This window comes from Phocoena sinus, chromosome 6, assembly GCF_008692025.1.
Source record: "Phocoena sinus isolate mPhoSin1 chromosome 6, mPhoSin1.pri, whole genome shotgun sequence".
NCBI classification, from domain to species: domain Eukaryota; kingdom Metazoa; phylum Chordata; class Mammalia; order Artiodactyla; family Phocoenidae; genus Phocoena; species Phocoena sinus.
In genome coordinates this window covers 34,312,670-34,331,780 of record NC_045768.1, presented here as the reverse complement: position 1 = coordinate 34,331,780, position 19,111 = coordinate 34,312,670, and the positions used below count along the sequence as shown (strand labels likewise).

At 36.5% G+C, this 19,111-nt stretch overlaps 2 protein-coding genes across 7 annotated transcripts in view; one reads left to right on the top strand and one right to left on the bottom strand.

The window, feature by feature from the left end:
• NCBP1 (nuclear cap binding protein subunit 1) overlaps positions 1 to 5,426 on the top strand; it is a 45,204-nt gene extending 39,778 nt beyond the window's left edge. For all 4 annotated transcript variants that reach the window (XM_032636048.1, XM_032636046.1, XM_032636049.1 and 1 more), the window contains 3 exons: positions 1,297 to 1,425; positions 2,029 to 2,142; positions 3,546 to 5,426. In XM_032636048.1, the coding sequence (XP_032491939.1) occupies positions 1,297 to 1,425; positions 2,029 to 2,142; positions 3,546 to 3,659 (357 nt within the window). In that variant the 3' untranslated portion in view covers positions 3,660 to 5,426. The remainder of the gene's footprint in view (positions 1 to 1,296; positions 1,426 to 2,028; positions 2,143 to 3,545) is intronic.
• Positions 5,427 to 6,019: 593 nt separating this feature from the next.
• Positions 6,020 to 19,111, bottom strand: part of XPA (XPA, DNA damage recognition and repair factor) — a 34,897-nt gene continuing 21,805 nt past the window's right edge. The window contains exons 4-7 of one of the 3 annotated variants that reach the window (XM_032636059.1): positions 18,118 to 18,283; positions 16,185 to 16,302; positions 7,228 to 7,382; positions 6,020 to 6,064 (exon numbers count right to left, since the gene is read on the bottom strand). In XM_032636059.1, the coding sequence (XP_032491950.1) occupies positions 7,234 to 7,382; positions 16,185 to 16,302; positions 18,118 to 18,283 (433 nt within the window). In that variant the 3' untranslated portion in view covers positions 6,020 to 6,064; positions 7,228 to 7,233. Of the gene's footprint in view, positions 6,065 to 6,112; positions 7,383 to 12,826; positions 13,068 to 16,184; positions 16,303 to 18,117; positions 18,284 to 19,111 lie in introns of those variants that run through there. The other 2 variants (XR_004350499.1, XM_032636058.1) reach the window with 2 other exon arrangements.

Below are 19,111 nucleotides of genomic sequence, written 5' to 3'. Positions count from 1 at the left end.
GATGGGAACTTACTTTTTCGAGACCAAATCATGCAGAGCTGTTTGTAGAAGTGGAGGAAGGGACAGACCTGGGGTCTGCTGTTCTCTCGTTCTGCACGGTGAACCTGTTTAGGAAGCCACAAACCTCACTTCTCCATAGTTCACCATCTCTGGATCAGTTTCATGTTTGCCTTCCCAAAAAGGGAGGAGAAGGAAGGAGGACACTTGTGTTTCTATAAGAGTTTCTGATGGAAGAGGGAGAAGATTGTCCGTGTTCACCACTCCCCCAGTAAGGTTGGGGGTAGTGGGGGGGTCACTCCCAGGCCTATAAGATACTACTTCTCATATTAATAAGAAGTATTTTAGCTATTTGGCAGAAACAGTGAGTTGGCTGTATCCTGTGATTTAACAAACAGTGCTGGTATTGTTCATGACAGAATTTTCCAGTTATGCACATTTATCAGAGTAGAGGGTAAAAGCAAGTTTAATGATTTATATGAACTAGAGCAGGTTCAAGTGCTAGTCTCCATCTAGACATTCATATATACCTGAGTGTAGGTATGTAAACACACAGATCTAAAATACTGTAAGGTAAATGGTATCATCCCCATTTTATACATGTACAAACTCCAGAGACTTGACTTCACACCACTCTGTTCTCTAGATATGTGGTGTCCAATATGGTGACCACCAGCCACATGTAACTAGTTATAAGCTAATTAAATCTGAATACAATTTAAAAGTCAGTTCTTCAGTCACACCACATTTCAAGTGCTCAGGTGTCATGCGCGGCTGGTGGCTATCGTGAGGGCAGCGCAGATCTACGGTGATGAAAGTGTTGTGATGAGAGGCTCCCAAGACCCTAACCCTGTATTTCCCCTAGGAGCAGCAGTTCAGTGTTCACAAACTCAGGGTTCCCAGCAATTTCATAAAACAGACTATGGTGAATAACAAAAATCAGCTGTATATTTTCCTTGGAGCTCAAAGCTGTTTTCATTTTGAATGGAGGAAAAATGTGACACATATTTCCTCCTTGAGTGGGCTGTCTTATAAAAGGCATAACTTACTTCTGCTTTATAGCAAATCTACCACGATTGCCCAAGTGCCACTGAATTTCCCTGGCCTAGATAAGAGGTACTCATAGGACTTGGGACATTTTGCCTGTATGTTTGGGACACTGGAGTACTTTTACTATAGAATACAAGTCTTCAAATAGCATTTGACCAGACATAGTAAAAATCCTTAGATTTGCTTGATGGGATTTAATACACTGCCATCCTAAATGGTGTTTTCCCTTTGTTCCTTTGTATTCGGTAGCGAAGTGACGATGATGACAGAAGCAGTGACAGGAAAGATGGGGCTCTTGAGGAACAAATAGAAAGACTGCAGGAGAAAGTGGAATCTGCTCAGAGTGAACAAAAGAATCTCTTCCTTGTCATATTTCAGGTATCTTGGCTTGGGACACTGATATGTTCAAAGAAACAGTACATTTCTTTAGTTTTAAAAAATGTTTTTATCACAGAAGTAATACATATTCATTTATAAGATCTTAAATATATAAAAGTTTACAAGGGAAAAATAAAAGTTCACTAACTGGAGGTAATTCTGTTATTTACTTAATGAGCATCTTGCATGAGCATTTTCTCCTTGCTTTAAAAAAAATGGATACTACTGTTAAATACCTCTTTCATATTTAATTATTCCCAATTGTTGATCTATTTATTGATATTGTTTTCCTTCCTGAAGATTTTTGTGTATACACTCCTGTTAACATTTCTGATTATGTCCTTAGAACAGGTTCTAAGAAAAATTACTAGCATAAGTTAATCTAGACATTAAAGGTCTTCGGGTATTGCCAAAAACGATGTACTACCTCATTATCACTGCTTTTCTACACTGACAGTATTTATTGAATTATGAAAGTTATGGATACACACCACAAAGGGTGAAACAAGCAATACCTTTGAGGTCTCTTGGTCAAAAATTTGATTGTTTCCGAAGTATAAGAATTTTTTCTGACACCTCTGCAACTTTGTACCCCATTTCCAGCGTTTTATCATGATCTTGACTGAGCACTTGGTACGATGTGAAACTGACGGGACCAGTGTATTAACACCGTGGTATAAGAACTGTATAGAGAGGCTCCAGCAGATCTTCCTACAGGTTTGTGGAAAACTGACTATATAATAAACATCATTATTCTCAGCCACAGGGATTTTCCATTTCAAAAAGTCATCAAATCTGTCAGGAGGTTACGTAGTACCTGTAAGCCCCTTAGTGTCCATTTGTTCCTACGGCTGCTCATCACAATATTTAGGCTTAAATTGGCTCTGTATCATTCAGACTCCTAATTGCCATTCTCTTTGGAGAGCCTAGCTGTAATACAACATATAGAGGAAAAAATGCTAAGGGAAGAGTAATCAGATTTTAAGAATCTCTGTAAATTCAATGTGCAGATGATAACCTTGTTTCTGGAGGCACTATTTAAGTTCTCTGAGGTCCTTATAGAAAGCAAAATGCAACACCTACTCTCTGCTAGATTTAAAGATCTGTAAGAAAAAAAAAAAAAAAGATCTGTAAGAGAGTGAAACTAATCCTTTGTATCTTCAGATACTAACACCCCAAATCCTCATGTTTGTTCTAGAAAAGAGTGATTAAAGCAGAAGGCATAAAAGGCGGGGGGGGAGTTCTTTACGGCTCCAAACAAAAATTTATTCTAGATTTTTTAGTTACTGTCAAATTAAAAAGCTTTAACAGCCCCTAGTTAGTCCTACAGGAATCTGAGTATAATAAAGTTTATATTTGTACACATAGAAGAAACTATTTCATTTTCTGACATTTTTTTTCCCAGTTAGGCTCAACAAGTCATTGATTTTCAGTAAGACAGATGACCTCTTTATTTTTAAAAGATTTTAAAAAATGAGGTTTTCCTATTTTGTGGAATACTTCACAGATCACTGGCTAATATCACTGGCTAATTCTCTTAATATTTTTTTCTTTTGCAAAGAGATACGTTAAAGCCCTAACCAAAAAAAGGAAATGATTCCAAATTTTTATGTTTCAGGGACCATGGTTAAAACCATGGTTACTTAGTAACAGTGCTATTCTTATTTGTAATGTATACCACCTCCCCCTCAATACCCCCGCTTTTTTTAAAAATCTTCCTAGATCAGTCCCTGTCCTGACAGCTTTTAAAAAGTCATACTGTATTTTGTCCTGATTAAGGAAGAGACGCATTTGAACCTCATCTAGAATAGTAGCAGGTGCTGCTGCCACTGCCTTGAAGTATGAATTGCATTTACACAGAAGCAGGCCAGAACTGGATTTTTTAAATTATCGAACGTCGTTTTTGTTTTGTTTTGTTTTGGAACTCGTTTACTCCTACATTTTCTTAATGTTGAGGCTTTTCAGGGGCCTATTATTCCTACCAGCAAAACCACTTTTTTTTTTCCTGTTCTTTCCCATCATTCCAGTGTGGATGGGCTGCTGAGGAAAATGTTCTGCAAGATTGCTTATGTGCGTTTTCTCCTGACCTAAAACACTTATCCCCTTTTCTGTGTCCACAGCATCACCAAATAATCCAGCAGTACATGGTGACCCTGGAGAACCTGCTCTTCACTGCTGAATTAGACCCTCATATCCTGGCTGTGTTCCAGCAGTTCTGTGCCCTGCAGGCCTAAGGGTCATTTTTTTCCCCCTCCTGTCAAGATTTTTTTAAGATCTCAAAATAATGTCTTATTTTTGATGGTTTGAATGCTTGCTTTCTTGTAGCATCCTTTCTTGAAGCAGAGGGGGAGGACAGGACAGTGAAGAATATGGTATTGATTACCTTTAACTGCCCCCTAAAAAGCAGATATTCCCTAGTGACAATAATGTGACAATGACCATAGGATGGATGTATTATATATGTGACAGATACAACTTTTCTCTGATATTTTTTCTCCTTAAGGCACAAAAGATAACTGATTTGAGGTATGTGCAACACTAGAGGTCAAGCTTACAAAGTAGTATATAGAACTGATGGGTTTATTATCAAGTAGCATAGCTTTTCACAGCTCATGGGTAACCTAACATGGCTGAAATAAAACTGAAAATATGTTTTTTAAACCTTGGTATTTCATGATTTATCATCTCAGTCTACTTTAAAATTAGTGGTTTCTTACTAAAAGTGAGGTTTCTTACCTCCATCTGAAATTTTCTCTCCAAAGTATTTTAAGACACTACTGTTATTAAAAGATGTTACTAGAGTAGAAGTTCCCAAATTCATCTGAACATAAATCACCTGGGGCTCTTCTAAAGTTTTTTTCTTTTTTTTAATTAAACCACACTCTCTGGAGGTGGAACACAGACATTGGTAGTTCCTTAAAGCTCCCAGGTAATTCCAATGTGCAGATAAGTTTTGAACTATCATCATCTTAGAACATCTGGTCATTTCCTCAAATCTGAGACATCTGTCAGGTCATACAGTGAATTACATGCTAAAGTGGGATTTAGAAGTAGCTAGATTGGCTAAAACTATACTTGGCATTAGATGTAGGTTTGGATTTTATTTCTGTGGAGTCTGGGTGGGCCAAGTAATTACTAATTCCGGAGCCTGTTTCTTAAGATGATAAAAGTACACTGTTAAATAACACACAAGGGATTATCTGACATTCCAAATCCTAGCAATTTTAGACTTTTTTCATTAAACCTTCAGAAAAATTTACCAGTAATCTCACAACTGTAAGCACCTTTGTGCATTTGTACAGCCTTTTTCTTAGCTTAGTACATCGTAAGTTTATGATGCATCAGGTATTCTCCATATTAATATATGGGGGTCTCTTTGGTTTATCATAACATTTAGTGGCTACAGAATATAGTCTACTCAATAGATGGAAATTCCCAGGATTTTTAAATACCATACCATTTAACAAATAGTCACAGGATTAAGGTTGCATGGCAAGTTACTGGCAGAAAGGGAACTAAAAACCCAGGTTCTTTGCTAAATGTTCTTTTGTTTACACTGTTCCTCCTTCCCACAAACTACGTAATTAGAAAAAGCTCCTATCCTCAAGAAGCTAAAGGATAACCATTTAAGGCTTTGGTTAACTTTGATCCTAAACTGCTTTGTAACCCTTTCATAATGTATTGCAAAGTTTGGCTAGTTATACTTACTTGATCCAAATCCTAGAGGAATTTCTAGGTTTTCACCTCCTTTGTCTTGGACCCTCTCTTCATGTGTAATGGTTGCTTCTAACAGTTGCTCACTGATGTAACCCTGCTCTGACCCAGTCTGGCAGCTAGGTATATGAAAAAACTGAATCAGAGACTGAATTTTGAAGAAGTAAAGGTACAAGAGCAAACATTCAACAGTTGCTCTCCCCACTAATGAAGCTCACACAGACAAAAGAATGGCATGTCACTGTAACTGTACGTCGTACCTTGCAATAAATCAATATTCTATTAAACTGTGCTGATGCCATTTAACATGCTTTTGTCAAAGTGAACATATACTTTTCCTTAACTCTCAATCTCCCAGGAATTATTCAGAAAGCAGTTCATATGAAGATAAGTTTGTTTGCTTTTTCTGGAAAGTATTTAGCAGTGATTTGTATTAACTTACTAATCTGCATTTATACCTGAAAATGAAAGATGAGGACAGAACTTGGCAACCAAAAGCAGATCTGGCTGTCAATGATAGCTGGATACCAGGATTGTCCTAAATTGATGAAGGTGAAGAGTGACTAGAAGCCCACCTCAACTGGACAAGTCTATTACCTACATTGGTCTTGATGATATGATGTGCTCATTAACAACTGGCTGTTACGTGCCAGATGCTATAGATTCACCGTATTTAATCGTCATGAGAGTCCTTACATTATTATACCCATCTTATAGATAAAAACAGGCCCATGGCGTAACTTACCCAAGGTCCACAGGTAGTAAGTGGAATCTGAAACTATGTCCATGTGGTGGTTTTAGGGCTTCTTGTCTCCCAGTAGTAATGCTGTTGTCAGCAGCCTGAACCCCTAGTTACTTGCTGGGAAGGTGTTTTTTTTTCCCCCAAGAAGTTCTTGCCGCCCATTTGGAATCGCTTTTTAGTGAGCTGTAATATTCAGCATAACACATTAAAAAAAAATCAACACTCGATAAATATATTAAACATTTCTGTATTGAATACTTATATAGAGAACAATTAGTAATTATAGTCTCAGGTCTTTGGATTTGACTTGTTTTGACTTTTGCCCTTCTTCAAGCATAATCTCCAAGAGCTGATCTAGAGAGAGAAATGAAAATGTACAAAAACTTCCTATTTATTTGTAGCAGTAGGATAAAAAGTCCTGTCAAAGAACTTGAAAATATCTAGTTTATCATAACTTGTATTTGTTTTTATCAGGAAAAGAATGCATAGACCCTGTAATCAAGCACTCGGGATCAAATGCTCTTACTAGATGTAACTACCTTGTAATCCTTTTGACAAGATAGAGGAATATTTGACTACCTAAACTTGATCAAGATGTCTGGGGTGATGTCAGGTTGTAGGTTACCCCTCCTTTAGAAGTGTTAAAACAAGCACAGCAAGCTGTCTTCCCTCCCAGGATTAAATGAGAATACCTGTAAGGCACTTAACATAGTGTCTGCATGGCACGTGGTAAATGCTCAGTAAATGTTAACAAGTTATGATAAACTTATTACTACCTTTGATCAACAAACAATATAGCTGTTTTTCCATTTTAATCCAGATTTGAAAAGGGCTATCTGGAAACTAATATTAAGATCTATAGTAGTAAACCCTAAGGGTACAGAAAACTTACCCCAGCAATAGCTCCCTGCTCCCTGACTTGCAGACAGTAGTAGTCTAGAAGACCTGGCCCAGCCTCTGGGGTGCAGTGGCCTACCACCATCCCTGCTGTTTCTTGGGATAAGAATCCAGTTCAGCCAGTTTTTGCCTTTACTACTAAAAGCTCTTCCTCCTACCCCAATCTAGGGTTTGTCTTGGTTGCTTCTCAATTTTAGCTCTAACCTAACATTTTTGAACCTATCACTCAGCTCCCATCCCTATTGTAGAAAAAATGGTCACAGACCCAATATTTTGCCCACAACCAGACGTGCTGGACCTTAACTGAAACTTGTTCTTAAGCCATAACATACATAATTATTTAAGCATTATTTATACAAGTGTTTCATTCATCTATGAAGACTTTACATTTTGATGAATTTTGAACAAGACCAATCTAAATTTCCACACTATAAAACATATCACTTAACTAAAAATCACATTTTCTCGTATGTCAGTTCATGGCCACACACAGTACAAGTCTTCCGGTACACATCATCCTCTAGGTTTTCTTCTGGTCCATACTCATGTTGATGAGCAACTGTCTCCTTTTTCCATAGACTGCTTCTTACTGCTCGCCGTAATTCTAAGAGAAAAATAAAAGCCAGTTTTTCAGTGGTGCTATTTCAGCTGTGTGTGTTTAAACCAAATGTGTTTTACACCGTAATTTTATAACAAATCAAAACTGCTGATACAGATTTGGCAAGCTTACTTATCTCACTCACTGGTTTGGCCTGTGAAATCATTCATGTGATTGTTGGAGTTAGTGTGAAACAGGAGATTCAGAATTGAGGTATATGGACTAGAGGAACCGCAAAAGACTAGATTCAGAAGACAAGCGAAAGAACAGGGTTTGTTCGAGCAGCTGGCTACAGAAAACAAGATGCCACAGCAGGAAAGGGCAATCAGCTGGGATGACTGAGGATAAAGAGCATTTTAAATTCCTTGTAAGTCAGGAGCTACTTCTCTAAGAGGCAAGTCAAACTTTGCTTGCAAGAAAACTAGAAAGCCAAGAACCCCGCCACTAGTTCATGGCTGATGTTAGAAAAGCTGCTCATGCAACTGACCTTATGTCTATTATTATTTATCCTATAAAATGAGAGCAATAGTTTAGGACATAAATTGCTAGTAATCATGCAAAGTACAACATAAATAAAAGAATCACTGACTATTAAGACCCGGAAAGAACCATGGAGTTATTTTACTTCATTTTACTTTGCAGGTAAGGAAACTGAGCAAAGATAGCATGGGAACCCAGGTCATTTATTCCAATGTTTAGAACTTTTCCCGCTACATCACGTTAAGATGTCATTTTCACAAAGAAAAGTTACGTTGGATGCTCTGAAAAGCGACTAGGACATTCTAAAGTTCACACTGCATGTTACCTGAAGAAACCAAATGCTTTGTGTTAATCAGAAATTAACAAGCTAATAACATCTGTTTCTAGTTTAATGAATAAAAAGCAACACGAATTGTTTTCATTTTTCTATTCTGACCAATGATCCATCAAGCCCTGCACTTCTGACAGCAGCACTACCTAAGGGAGGGTATGATCATTATCTTCTATAATCTCAACCTTAAAAATCAAAGTACACCAAGTAATCACACACATTTTGTTTAATCCATTTTACTATGATAAGTACTATCAAAATAATACTTGAATCTTTGTATTTTCAGCCTTTATTTGTACCATGAGGATAAGCAAGCAAACAGGGCTATGTATCAGGCACTGTTCTAAGAACTTTATTTATAAACATTTAATCCTCACAACACTTTGCAATAAGTACAACTATCAACCCAGTTTTACAGATGAGAAAACTAAGGCTCAGAGAAGTTACGTAAGTTGTGCCTAAGATCAGGCAGAGGCACAGTCTAGCTCAGGCCATGTTCTTAACCACTAAGCTGTGATGGCTTTTCATACACCTCCAACATGAAGAGCACTTTATCTGAGGCATTTTCAAGCTTCAGTGTACATACCTCTAGACAGTTTCCAAACTAGGGAGAAAATCATGTTCATCCAAACTCTAACCTTTATTCCTATATCCTCTCATATTCTGAAGAACCCTAATTTTTCTAAACATACCTGGAATGCCCTTTATCCTTTTATTTTTCTACCTTGGGATATTTTTAAAATAAAAAATAAATGATATGCTGACCAGAACTGCACAGATGCCTCATGGTTTCAGATAATGACAGGAAGATGTCTCCTGTCCAAGTTCCAATACCTACTTTTCAACTTTGCTCTGATATAAGGTATCCTGGCCACTTTCCCTTTACTACCCCACGAGGAAAATCTCTCAAAATCTGACTGCATCCCAGTTGCTAAGCTAACTGCCCAGTTTGTGCATTATGTGAACTTAGGAAGAGAGAGAAGAAAATTTTCTTAACACTAGAAGAATACTTAAGAAAAATCCAGCTTACTAGCCATAATTGTCACAACTGAACATACGGTTTTATACTGACTTTATGGCTTTTCTTCCCATCCTTCAGCTAATCTATCAAGATGTATAATGACAATAAAGCCATATCTTTAGTATTTACTAGACATTCCTGGAAAAACTTGTGCTAGGAGGCACTAAAACAAAACAAAACAAAACTGGTATATCTGTCATTTTCTTGCCCTTCTTTCCCCACACGACCGATCTAGTCTTAAAGCCATGAGGTGGAGCAAGTGGGCATGGGGGTGGGGGGGAGCCCAAGATAGATAAGGAGGGTCTCCTAGAGAGGAGGCAGCAACAGTGAAGGGAAATTAGGTACATTCAGGGGCACTAATCAAATAACTATATATTATAAAGGATAATGGGAATCAGGTTTCTCACTGTCAAAGAAGGAAATTACAAATAAGGAAGAAAACCAGAATAAACCCTAAAATTTTGGATTAGAACTCGGTATAGTGTAAACTCAAGGATTTAATTATGTATCAGATATACACGTGTTTTAAGCTAGAAAGAAGTGGTCAAAGATTGATGAAGACATGTCAAAAGGACACAAGACCTAGCCTGAAGATACTCCTATGGGCCCAAATCTGAAACAATTTGAGCACCAAAATAATTGAGGACAGAAATGAACCAAAAGCCACTGAGAAGAATAGGAATTAATGAATCCATACCAGTGATAAACAAATGGGGGAATGATGCTATAGAATGCCGATTTCCAACTGGTTAAATGTGGAGTGAGCGCTGAAGGTAGAAAACAATTTTTGCAACCATCATACTAAATACTGATTCAGGCAAGAACCATCCACGGATGAATGTTAAATTTAGGGTGAAGTGTTGAGGAGAAGCAGGACATTTACGTGGTCTTACAGGGTTTTTTTTGCTTATCAAAAATAATTATTAACATCACCATTGATAGCAGATGGATATCACATGCCTCCAGATGTGATGCCCTAGAAAAGTCACTTCATTTATGTTCTATCCAACCTGAAATGAATAACCCGAATCTAACCACCAGGAAACATCAGAAAAACCCCAAATGAAAAACATATTACTGCAAAAAAGGCAGGCAGGGGAAGAGAAAAGACTTCTTCAAAAATGTCAGTGTCGTAAACGATAAAGGCTGTGGAAATATTCCAGAATAAAGTAGTTTAGGAAGACTTGGTACCTAAAGCCAATACCTGATCCTAGACTGGATTCTGTACTAGAATAAAAAAACTACACAGGACATGACTGGGTCAACTAATGGAATATGGATGACAGATTAGATAAAAATATCAGTAGTATACTTCTGTTAGAAAATATTCCTATTCTTAGGAAATACACACTGTAGTATTTAGGGGTAAAAAAAGGGTGGCAATGTACACAACCTACTCTTAAATGGCTCAGAAATAAATGTATGTGTAGAGAGAATGCAAATGACATAAAGTTGTTAATAGGTAAATCTGGGTGAAGAATCTGGGTGTCCCCTGTACCATTCTTATCCTTGCAATTTTATGTAAGTTTGAAATTATTTCCAAATAAAAACATTTTTAAAAGACAGTAGCTAGATTGAAGGGGCTTCCAATGGCCAAATTTGGGCATCAAAATGAATAATCAGGAATGGACAGACTGTAACAGTTACTTGAGAATAAGAATCCATGAATCCAACTAGTACTAAAAAAAAAGCTCTTCTTTCCAAAAGAAGCCAAATAGTAATTGTAGAAATAATAGAAAAAGAAAGTCACCATTTATATCCACCCTAATAATAACTGACTCAGGCAGGATTCAACCTGGGTGCTAAAACCACTGAGTGAAACTTAAGGAATGAGATGTTCACATAGTGTCAGTCACCCCATAGATTTCTTATTAATTACAAAGGGGAAAGGGTACCTTTACAATGGAGAAATCTGGCAGACACTACCTTACCTAAGCGATACCATGTGTCTCCTGAGGTAACCGATCAGAATCTAATTGTGAGACAACTGCTAATAAACCAGAGACTATGGATATGCATCATCCTTGATTGGCCCCCGGATCCAACAACTAAAAAGCTATAAAGGGACACTGGAACAACTGGGGAAAGACAAATAATATAGATTATATACTAGGTAAAAGCATTATATTAATGTTGTTTATTGAGTATGACTATTTTTTGGTTAGCAGAAACGTCCTTATTTATAGTAGATAAATGCTTACGTATTAATAAGAATCACAATGTCTGCAAGTAACTCTTAAATGGCTCAGCAAAATATGTGTGTGTGAATGAGGGAGAAAAAAGCAAATGTGGCAAAATATCAACATCTGGTGAAATAAAAAATTTGTTTAAATAAGGATTAGAAAGTTTTTCACATTACTTCATTTAAGCAACTTAAAACTTTGGAAAGTAGAGGTCAACTACCTACTGCTGAGAATGAGAAGAAAAGGTGGAAAGATCAGAGACTTTCGAAGAGTGAGAAAAGGTCTGCTAGGCCTTGGGAAAACTAAGGAAACCTTGGGAGTGGAGCGGGGACATACCAAGCAGCCCTGAAAGCCTAACCGAGGCTGGAGAACAGGACAGCGGTTACCGCGTTCCAACCTCCTGGCCCCACTGGCCTAGGATTTCACAACACAAAAAGCTGTAGACTACTTCTCTGGGAAGGTTATAAAACTGTTCGTGATAACCATCAGTCTTGCTACTGATTATCTTCAGGGACTGTTTCTATTTTTTACCTAAAGAAGTTTTCCCCTAAATCTTTGTTTCAATGAAAAATGTATTTTATACCACTCTAAAACTTGTATTTTATCCAGCTTAATATCTTAATTTTACAAAAGAGGCAGCCTGTATTCAAAGAAGCCCAATGCTGTTTACCAGGTAAACTTATAAAAGAACTAGTGGAGAGAGACCAGATACTTCTAAATACCTGATGGGAGGGCAGGAAGTTTTGACATAGGGTGCCCACTGGTAACGAGAGGGAAAAAAAATCACAAGGAAATAACATATGAAGCTTTGATCTTACTTTGTCCTCCAAAACTAAGGATAGGAAACTGTGTCCTTCAAACCCCCCTGAGAGAAGCCCAAAAATAGTCATAAATATAACCACAGGCCCAGAATGTAAAATGTTCACAAACTTACAAGGAGCCTCCAAATGGGATTTTCTCACCCACCTCTTTTGGGGAAAAAAGTGCATACTAACAAACAATGAAGATTAATTGTTCTTTGTTTTTAGAAGGCTATAACCTCTACCAGTATTAAGAGAAAGCTGAGTATAACTTTAAAGAAAAGCCTTACAGCCACCTTATCTGTGGAAAGGAGCCACGCAAACCCAAAATGTTCTGTGTATTTGCACCAATTCAAAGTTCCCATCCAATATCCAGGCCAACACACACTGCCTTTTTAAAAATCTAGTTAAACTAAGCACAGTGATGCCATCCTTTCTACTTCTGCCTTCTTGGATCTAAGAGATCTGTAACAATTTGAACTTGCCGACAAGGAAATTCTTTGTCTTTCACCTTGTCTAAATTTATATATACACCTTACACTATCTATAATTTCCTTCTCTAGTAAGATCAATTCTTTCTCAAACTGATGAAGTAGAAGATCATATTCTAAAAACAGGTAAATGTAATCTCGTACCTTTCCATAGAAGTAAACTTTGTGTCAGCTTCTTTGTGGATCAAAATCAGAAGACCAAGAGGAACCAGGTTCCAATTTCTTTTGAACTAAAAAAACTTTTAGACTTGCTTTTATTCCTCTCTGTTCTGAGCCTTCTGAGCAAAGTGCATAGTAAGCTCCTTGTTTCTAATTTCTACAGTGTCTGCTCCACTCTCAGCCCTTTGTGGCCTAGTCAGGAGAACAGGAACATATCCACCAACCTCTAAAGTAAATCAACAAGAAGAAGCCATAATTAAAGAAGGCATGGCACTGACCTCTGCACATTAAAGACCAGAAGACAATGGAGTAATGTTTATACAACTGAGAGAGAACTCAGGTTTTCATATGCAAGAGAAACAGAAAAACATTCTTAGATTCGTAACAGGGTCTTAGAAAATAAACCATTCTTGTAACCACTTGGAAAATTTCCTCAAAAAACATGCTTCACCCAAACAAGAAATAAACTGAATTAAAGAAACCAGTCTTAAGAGGTCCAAGAAAAAATTTAGGGCAAATTCAAACTCTTCAAGGATGAGGAAAATCCACAGTAGTTTATCTGGTGGATAATAGCAGCAATTTAACATAGCGAGAAAAACAGCCAATTGTGTTTGAGTTTATACTTCTTTAAAAAAAATACCCATGTGAACTGTGTAAATCTTAAAAGAAATGTTCTATTCATGCTAATATTTAAATAGATATGACTATCTTAATAGAATTGTACAGAAAAAAGCATGAAAAAATTAAACAGATGCCATCATCTGTTATTGTCAGTCAAATTATAGAATTTAGTCCCCTTTAGATGACATCTTGACCAAACTACAGAAATATTATAGTATCTAATAAAACTACAGATAGACCCTCTTTTTAAAATATTTCATCACTCTGAAGGTATAAGTTTCTAATTCCTTTATCCATATATTATTATCTACAGCAAAATACCATCAGGAGAGTGGTTTGAGGAGGCAGCAGAAAGGGAAGAGCTGAGGTGATTCAGGGAGCTGGGGCTGACAAAAACTCTAGGCTGGTATGTGATTAGTCTATAAATGTGCCCTCCTCTTTCACACCCCTTAAGGTGCCTTCTGTTACCTGATCCCTCAAGGCTTTCCTTGATGTTGGAAGAGAAGAAGGGTCGGGGTAAAACATGGAAGAGATTAAAGAAAGGACCAAATTCAAAAGAGTCTTTCCAAATCCTCTCAACTGGCCCTTGCAGGTGATTCTGGAAGACTGTGGTACAGAAGTGGCTAATCTGGGGACGAATCTTCAATGAAATGCTCTTACATGGCATAGTTTGCTATAGGAAACCTCTCTACAAAGGCATATATATATATGTGTGCTTATTACCCTCTGATTCAGGAAATGATATGTTAAGTAACTATAATTTATATAAAGATGTATATAAGGATGTTTATCATGGGGTTGTCTGTCTTTGATAAATTTTTTTTATTAAACTTTGATTTTTATTCCTTACTGTTAAGTTGATCAATTTTATATATCAAAATTTTCATTTGTAATCAGAATTAAGAAAGCTGAATTAGAAATTTGAAATATGCTCAACTATTATTCTCTTCCTGTAATTAAAGAATAAAGCAATCATTGACAAATATTTGAACATTTACACCCAAGTCCAAGGATATATACGTGGATCTTTTACCTGCCTTCATTATATAATATCTACAGGGGAAAAAAATAATACTTTTCTCTAAAGAGTATCCTTGTACAGCAACACATGCAGAACTGCCATATTCTTATAATAGGTACATAATATGCCATAGTAATACTACGATCTATGGAATGTCACTCTGCCCTAGTTCTCATCTAAGCAACTTACGTGTAATGTCTCACTGATTCCTTACTAAACTTTTATAAGGTGGGTGGTATTATCATCATTTTTATAGTTGAAGAAACTGAAATACAGAGAAGTTTTTTTTCTTTTTTTTTGTTTTACAGAGAAGTTTTGATAAACTTCATTAATGTCCAACTGTGCTCCCATTTTTATAAAAATTTTTTAAGGGTCTATGCATAGAAAAGAACTGGAAAAATAGACATTAAACTGTTACTGACAATTGTCTCTGGGTAGTATAATTATGGGATAGAAGTTCTTTATAGTTTTCTAACTTCTCTGCACTTCACATGAATTACTCTTGTACTGAAAAGGGGGAAAGAATTCCCTCACAATAAGAAGGAACAAGGTAGGCTTACATTCAATTTTTTTTTTTTTGCTCTTTTGTTTTTAAGACACCTGAACTATCTTCATTCACCCTCCAAAACCTCTTCTAAATCCTAAACACATAAGCAAAATTACTTATTATGGCTACGATACTCATTTTAAATGGATCAATTTATTATATGTATAACCCTGTGTATACAGAGAATACATGTTATCTATATACACTTGACACCACACTGGCACTCTACTGTATGAAGAACATTTATGCCTACTTTTTAAGATTCTCTGTAGGGAATCTGTGATACAGCCAACAAGTGTCCTTTGTGCTCCTATAACACCCTATGTTCATCACTGTCACGGTACTTATCACACTCGATTATGACTAAGTTTACCAGTCTTTCTCTTCCGACAAAATGCTGACGCCAGCATTTGTGTTAGCACAGAGCGTGGTACACAGCTGACACTTAGCAATTGTTGGATACACTGGACGGACAGACAGACTTCTGCACATATGCATACATGGATGAATGCATGGACAAATGAATACAGAGATAGATGGACGAAAGAATGGATAGTTACACGGATAGACAGATGTATGGACAGAGGAATGAATGTACCAATGCAGACTTTCAGTCATGAAATCCTGGCTCCAGTCCCAACTCTCTAGCACCTATGTAACAAGTCACTCTACCTTTCCAGGTCTTTTATTCATATATAAAAGTGATTAGACTATCTGACATTAGAAGGTTCCTTCTAGCTGCTAAATTAGATCACTGAGACTTAGGCATTATTTTTTCATTTTAGGCAATTAGAGAGGTTTGCTGGTGGAAAACTTCACTTTTGATAACCGTGTGGGTCACATTTAAGATTGCATTGAGGCCAAACCCTTAACCAGGGGTACATTCCTGACCCTACCACCGTTCCTATAAAAAACATGACTCACTTGAAGACGAGGGCTTACATGCTTTTTTAGAATTGCAGTGAGGTTTGGACTAAGAGTCTCAAACACCAACTTACTGAGGGCAAACTTTAAGTCTTTTGTTCTTCAATTTATGGAAAAAAAAATTTCCAATCCAACAGTGACACTGTATCTTTAAAGTGGAAGAACTTAGCTAAAGGCTCTTTGCAAAGCAGTAGAGCACAGTCCTTCATGATATAAATGTAGCCACTTACCTTTTACTTTTTTATCAAACTTCTTCTGTTTCATTTTTTCTCGGTTTTTCTGTTGAACTTCCTTCGCTTCTTCTAATGCTTCCTGACTACCCCAAACTTCAAGAGACCTCTTCACAATCTGAAATACAGAATCCATAAATTAGTTGTGATTCATTGTTGTAAAATAGTTATAATTATTAAATCCATAGGTGCCAAAGAGTGATCTAACTTAAGTGCAATTTTATAAGTATTTATTTGAAATTTAAAAGTTTTTAAATATTGATAAGAAACAACTCTAGGGCTTTCCTGGTGGCACAGTGGTTGAGAGTCTGCCTGCCAATGCAGGGGACACGGGTTCGTGCCCCGTGCTGCGTCTGCACGTCCGGAGCCTGTGCTCCGCAACGGGAGAGGCCACAACGGTGAGAGGCCTGCGTACCGCAAAAAAAAAAAAAGAGAGAAAAAGAAACAACTCTAATAATATCTCTATCTATAAACCTATGAAACCGTCAGTGAATGTATGATGAATGAGATTACGTATTTGCAAAGCACAATAAAACTAGGTGTACCTGTGTAAATAGAAAAGCTGTCCTCTGACTGCAATCACTTCTCTGCTTTGTTTTCACGTGAATCAAGAGAACTACATGTAGTCAGTGGGTTTGATCGAGTTTTGGCAGGATCACCAAAAAAAATCTGCTGACCAATTAGCCGTATCAGATCTAAATATGAGGTCATCTCCAGAAATCTCCCATCACAGGAAATCAATCACTACTACTCTTCTCCTGAATCAATAACAGTTTCCATCCACTTGACTAATTTCTGATCTTAAAAATATGAATTTTCTTTAAAAACTTTGGTAGCTGAATGACCTAACAAGTCTTTATTCTAGTTTAAAAACCTTGGAATATATATATATATGTACTCTTTATAATATTTATTTACATGTAGGGAAATAATATACACACTGAGAATTATGCTCGGGATATCTCTCACAATATGTTACAGGGACCAAAATATCAATCAATAAAGCCAAACTGAAATTTCTTAACATAAAGTAATACAGTGTTACTTCATAAATTCTAAAACATCACATTTTCCACAATTTAACATCCCTGAAAATGCTGCATTACTAATGTAACTTAATGGTACTTTAACAACCCTGAGTCGAGAAGCGGTTCAGAAGAATTGGACTCTGAATGTAAGGAAGTTTAGGAATACCTTAATAAATCTGTGGTACTTGCATTTTCCTTGTTATGTACACACAAGCATGATTTATAGCAAAAAAAACTATAGTAAGTCTAATGGCACTATTTCAATAAAATAAAAGCACCAAGTGATAAGGCAGCACTGGGTCAGTTTAATTAGCAGCATTTTTTCATTTTTAATAGTACATAAAATTATGGTGAATCTTTTAATCAACAGTGTATTATGTTTAGTGAAAATTCAATATATGTCTGCTTTTACAATGTGGTTTATTAGAAGATACTAGGATCTTCTAGTATATTCCAATCAAACTGTGCTCTAAAGCAATGCCTCCCAATATTTTTTATATAATGGCACAAAAAAGAATATTATGATATTTGTACCATTCTTGGGTAGATACAGGAAGCTGGAGTTAGATTCTGGGCATCTGTGAAATTCCCCAATTTTTTTTTATGATTTTATTTGGGGGGGGTAGGTGGGCAAGGGCTGACTCCTATTTCAAGCATTTTTGTTTCCAAATTGTACTCCTAACATCACCCAGTAGTAATATATTTGCTTCAAAGTGCCACATCAAAAAGCAAAATAAGTAAACATGTTATTAAATGTCATTATGTACGACTATGGCTCATGTAAAACAATAAAATGAAAAGGATCTTTTTAACTTTCTGTAAGTAAAAACTGATTATAACTAGTTCATTGTTAAAACTTCACCCGACCCAGGGTTTAACATGACTGATTATAACTTATTAGAGACCTGTAATTTTAAGTAGAGTTTCATATCACCCCATTGTGCATGATGAGGATTCTTCTTCACAATAAATTTAAGAGCTGGTTCTCTTTTTTCTAAATCACAGTCTTTCAGAAGGTATTCTTGTTTTGCTTCTGTTTTAGTTATAAGCTTGTGTTTATCATCAGCATCTCTGAAAACAGATTAAGTCCATTATATAAAGTAGTTGTTTTAAACAAATTAAGATTTTTCAAACAGTCCCCAAACCTAGGGGCATACATGCCAAAAGAAACATATAAAATACTTTTTCCTGAAACTCTCATGGTCAAATTAGCAGCGTAAGAATTCCAACAGAAAAGTACTTTCTTTTACTAATTCTGAGAAGCTATTTATATTAGCAGCAGATCCGTGTTATTTAACATGTTAAGAATTTCTTTTTACTAAGTCCCTCTTTTCCACAAAGTATTTGAAATAACTTACATGAACACAGCAAATATAAATGAGAACTAAGACTCAATGAGTAAGAAAATATAAGGCTTAAAGTCAGGAGAGGCAGGATATAAGGAATATAAACATGCAAGGTCCAAAGGCACCAAGCACAGCTGAGTTTCCAGTTGGCTCTGAGCTTTTTCAAAGCCCAGGTAAAAATGGAGACATAGTCAATTACATAGCTCTTCTCATTCATTTGTTCTCCATCTACATGCTAGGTATTGTTCAAGGTACTAGGAATACTGCAAAGAATAAAACAAAGCCTTGTTTTCAGGAAGCTTACATTCTAGTTAGGAGAAGACAGTCAATAAGCAAACATGATGACTGATAAAAGTGCTATAAAGGAATACAAAGCATGGTAAAGGAACAGAAATTTTCAGAGAGATTGGGAAATCAAGAGAATGCCACTGATGAGGAAACATTTGAGCAGGGCCCTTTAGAAGTCAGAAAACATTCTGAATAGCTAGAGAAAGAACATTCATAGCAGAAAGAAGAGAAAGTGCAAAGACTCTACGACAGGAGTGTGCTTTGC